This window comes from Centruroides sculpturatus, unplaced genomic scaffold (assembly GCF_000671375.1).
Source record: "Centruroides sculpturatus isolate CEXI.00-Female unplaced genomic scaffold, Cexi_2.0 scaffold1251, whole genome shotgun sequence".
Classification (NCBI taxonomy): Eukaryota; Metazoa; Arthropoda; class Arachnida; order Scorpiones; family Buthidae; genus Centruroides; species Centruroides sculpturatus.
The window spans coordinates 244,540-249,257 of NW_019385594.1; the positions used below are offsets into that span (position 1 = coordinate 244,540).

The 4,718-nt window shown below is 27.2% G+C and overlaps 1 protein-coding gene across 1 annotated transcript in view; it reads left to right on the forward strand.

Moving 5' to 3' along the window:
- LOC111640411 (paired amphipathic helix protein Sin3a-like) overlaps positions 1-2,673 on the forward strand; it is a gene marked incomplete at its 5' end in the record, with an annotated part of 52,760 nt that extends 50,087 nt beyond the window's left edge. Inside the window, one exon of the mRNA XM_023386424.1 lies at positions 1,572-2,673. Coding sequence (XP_023242192.1) covers positions 1,572-1,790 — 219 coding nt within the window. The remainder of the gene's footprint in view (positions 1-1,571) is intronic.
- Positions 2,674-4,718: the final 2,045 nt, after the last annotated feature.

The window sequence follows — 4,718 nt, forward strand, 5'->3', positions numbered from 1 at the left end:
GCGAGGCATAGGCGGTGGCCCACGTCGTCCATGCCTTACGCCGCCCTTGGTCATAGAAATGATGTAATTTGAATATAAATTATTTATAAATACGTATGTCAAGTTATATTTTTATTACTACGTAAAATATATTTAAGAGTTTACGACCACTGTGCCGGGTGAGACGTTGTTGAAACAAAAAAAGTTATGCATTCCATCACGTACATAAACAGTGTCGTAATTCGCCAAGTGCAAATCAGCAAATTCGTAAAATTTTTGTTTATTTTGAACAATCCGGATAATGGAGGTTCTACTGTATTTGAAAATATTTTTTTTCCACTCGAAAATAAAATATGTATAAAGGTTTAAGGCTTTGTGAAACTTCTTTTTTGAGTTTATGCCATTGAAATGAATAAATAAAAAAAACTGCAATAAATTGAACATTGCCAAGGTAAACTTACATTGTCCACTGCATCAGACTTGCTAGTAATATGTATGTATATGTATGTATGTTTGTATGTATTTGGATGAAAAAAATGATTTACTGGTTAGACTGTGCTTTGGTATCAAATTTCAGAAATATTTGCAATAAACTGAATGATTTATGGTGTTGAATAAAATGTTTTTTCTTATTCTTATATAAATTTAAACTGAAACATTAAATTATTTCTTTTTTATCATTAACAACAATTAAAATTAATTAGATAATCTAGATTAGTATTAAGAAATTATAATATGAAATTTATTTATGTTTAACCGAGCTAATTATAATTATAAGAGAAAAAATTACTTATTGTGACATCATCACAATGGCATGGCAGACTGCAATTTTTAATCACAATTTAATTTAAATAAATATAACTTTTGACACCAAATCTGAAATTGTGATTACTTTTCTCTGTGATGATAATATTTTTCATGTGAATATTGTACACCTTAGACGGCTGAGTAATATATTATTGATCTCAGTTTGTCATAAGAACCAATTCTATACTAAATTTGTCACACTATAGTAAGATAAAAATTATAAATTGAAATCATGTGACTTCTGGACCAGACTGGAAGTTCATATATAGTTAATTGGGGCCACCAGCAACTAAACTTTCCATATTTGGTCTTAATTTTCATCTATCTAACTCCATTTTTGAGATTAACAGAGGCCAGATGATGACAATGGAAAAATATAGATCTGGTATTTGAAAATTGCAGTTCAAAAATACATATATTAAAAATAATAATTAATATTTATTTGGATATATGATCTTTAATATGCTTCATAGAAAAATTAAAGCAGATTTTTTTATATTAAATGAGGGGTACAATAAAAATTTCTGCATGTTCTGTAATTTTATTCTGGGCATCATTGTGAGTAGGGAATTTAGTTCAAAAAAGACAGTTTTATTAGTACTATGCTATTTGATATATATTTTGGAATTTATTCCCAATTTGGCACCATAAACATATTAACAAATAGAAATAGTTTTAAAAGAAATTTTGAACAACATAACTTTGAATTTGCTTATAACATTTATATACTATATTTAGGTTTTTAAAATCTGTATTAATTTTTTTATATGTATATTTGTTTTCAGTTACATCAGTATGTGTCACTAAAGTTGAATGAAAAATTTCATAACTGGCACAGGACATGGCTTGACCAACACGTCACCCCAGACCAACATAAAACTTGTGAGGACTGGCTCATGGGTTCCGACAGAATACACACAATACGCATTAAGGAAGACAATCCAACGAAACCTCCCTATTCACCTTATCACCGTTACAAATTAGATCATCAGTCCAAAACTTGAAGAATCTACCGGAGTTTTTAAACAAGATGCATTAAATGGTGCACAAATGACCAAATTCTGTTCGGAAATCTGCTGTCGTTTAAAAGTGCAAATGTAGGCTCTGGTGAGAACGAACGTCACGATGGAGAATGGAGAAAAGAATCATCCAAGAGATTTTAATATACAAAATATATTTGAGGCTAGTCCTCTCTAAACAGTTCCTTTTATTTTTATTTTATTTTTTTTAATATATAAATATGCAACATATTTAAATTCATAAATAAAACAAAAGGCTTTTAAAGTACATAAATGAAATTGACTAAAAACGTTTTACATAAAACAGTGTTTTAATGTGCATTTTATGTGAATATCAAGACAAACCACAGCAACTGCAATTGCACATTGACAGTGGAACTGATGCAACTGTAAAGGGACCTTGTGAACTTAATCATAGCACAAGCTCCTTATAGAGAAGACTATGTCCTCCTTTAAAGTAAGGGATTCCAAAAATTTTAATATTGTATTTAATCCTTGCCTAAACTGAGCCAATAGTTCATTAGAATTAACATTATGTTTATCACTTGTACAGAATACTGGGTAGTAGACTTTTCAAAGTATTTTACGCAACGTGGTATTTTTGTATTTGTAGATTGTTGACACTATCATGACATCTGAATGGGAAAAGCAATTCCTTCATATGTTAATGTATTTGTGATCATCTTGCCATTGTATGAAAAGCCATAACCAGATATAATGTGTGCCGACCTTGGAGGGTTGTGATGTTACATCTTTTTTACTGCCCCTTTCATATCTTGTAAATTTATCATCAGTCTCATCATAACTTTTATTGCTTGTTGTGTCTGTTTTGCAATATTGTTAAAAAGTAAAACTATAATACAATGAAAATTCAGTTGTAATTTTATTATACAATAACTATTTCATAACATAGTCATTTGGGGGACAGTTTTTCGACAGTGATCATTTCTTGTACAAAAGGAAATTTGAATAACTTGACTTAGCACGATGCTCATATGTATCACTGTACTCTTTCATTGTAATTATATCTGAAGCAATAAGAACTTATCATTATATTTAAAACTCTTGCTAAAATATTTATTTAAAATGAAAACAATTTTTAGCACATTTACTGCTCATCCGATTTTTCACAAAATTTTCAGGTCGTAATTAATAATAAAGGGAATATAATACAAAAAACATGTTCAAATATGCTAATGTTTAAATATTTATATTTAAACATTAGCATATCTTATATTACTTAAACATTACATATATATATTAAAAAAAAATGAAATATAAAAATAATTTTTTAAATCTTGTAGAAATTTTATTTCATTTTTTATTATTGAATGGAGCAAATTTTACTTTTTTTTGACCTATTTAACGAGTTTGTCGATGACCAACGTTCTATCTTGGGCGAAAACTGCGCTTGATCCGTCTCAATTTGAGAAAGCTTATTCTGAAAAATAATAATAATTTTAAACAATGCATGCAAAGAATTTGGGAAGAACAATTAATAAATATGAAGATCTTGGCAGAGTGGCTATGCCACAACTGCAGTATTTGTAAAAAGTCAAGAATGATTCATCTTTTATGTCTCTTAATTTGTGCCAATTAAGGATGAAATACAGTAGACTGGAGACATAGAAATAAAATTTATTATTCATCTTTTAAGATTATAGAACTAATGTATAATATGGCTTAACATACTGTTACTCCAAGTTCTTCATATTTTTATTCATATATTCTTGCTAAAATAAACATACTTCTAGCATAAAAAATTTATATATATATAAATCTTAGTTGATGTTTGTAAACTGAAAATTCAAAATGATTACACTTTTATCAATTAAATTAGAGATCTGATCATTCAAAAATCCATTTCAATAATGTATATTATAGTTGGTAAAAGTTTTATTTTTTAATGTTTCTTAAAATAAAATTTAGACATCAAAAAATACTTATTTGAAAAAAATAAACCATATATTTAAGAACCTTTGTTTATTTAATTTTCATATTGTAGGCAAAATGTAAAAATAATCTCTATATTTAAAATGGGTAATTTAATTTTAAAAAGTTAATCTTAAGTAATCATTTGCAAGTAGTCTGTTACTTTTTTAAATATTCAATCATTAGAATAATTATTTGTTTTATCTTCCTCAATAATAGAATTAGTTTCTTCTTGAATTGGCTGTTTTAAATTCATTTATGCTATTAAATAATTTTTAAGATTTTACTTCATGCAGAGTAGTAGAAAATGATATTTAAAAAAAAATTAATTACTGGACTCAATATTACTGACTTTATCTTTCAGATCAAAGTTATAAGGTTAAGATAATTCATTAAAAAATGTAATAAAGTTCACACATACAAAGTTAATAATTGTTAACTTTCTTTTATAACAATAAATCAAGAAATTCTCAGTGGATGCACCATTTTAGAAAATTTAAACAATTAGAGTACATTTTATTTTTGATAAATCAAGATTTTTAAATATGAAAAATAATCACATTGTTACTCTTTATTATTCCAATAACACTTCATACATTATAAAACAGCTGTAGATGTTTTATAATGTATGAAGTATTATATCTTGTAGTGTTTACCAAAAAAATTACAGCTGAAAAATAAACCACATATAGGATGCACTGATATGATCAACTGTACAGAAAATGCCTTATCTGGCCACCCACTACGTTAAACTAGATAATTGCATCTCCATGTGGCATATTTGGCATGTAATTGGCAGAGTCAGAATAAACAATAGTTGACTGGCTACTCTAAAAATAAGAATAAAGATAAGCATTGAGGCATACATCTATGCTAACATAGAGTTTGCACACATGTTTTACTTTATAAAAATATCTATTATAACTAATCACCAAACATATGCCGTAAATCCATCGGGCTAGTTTTAAGGCTAATTACTAA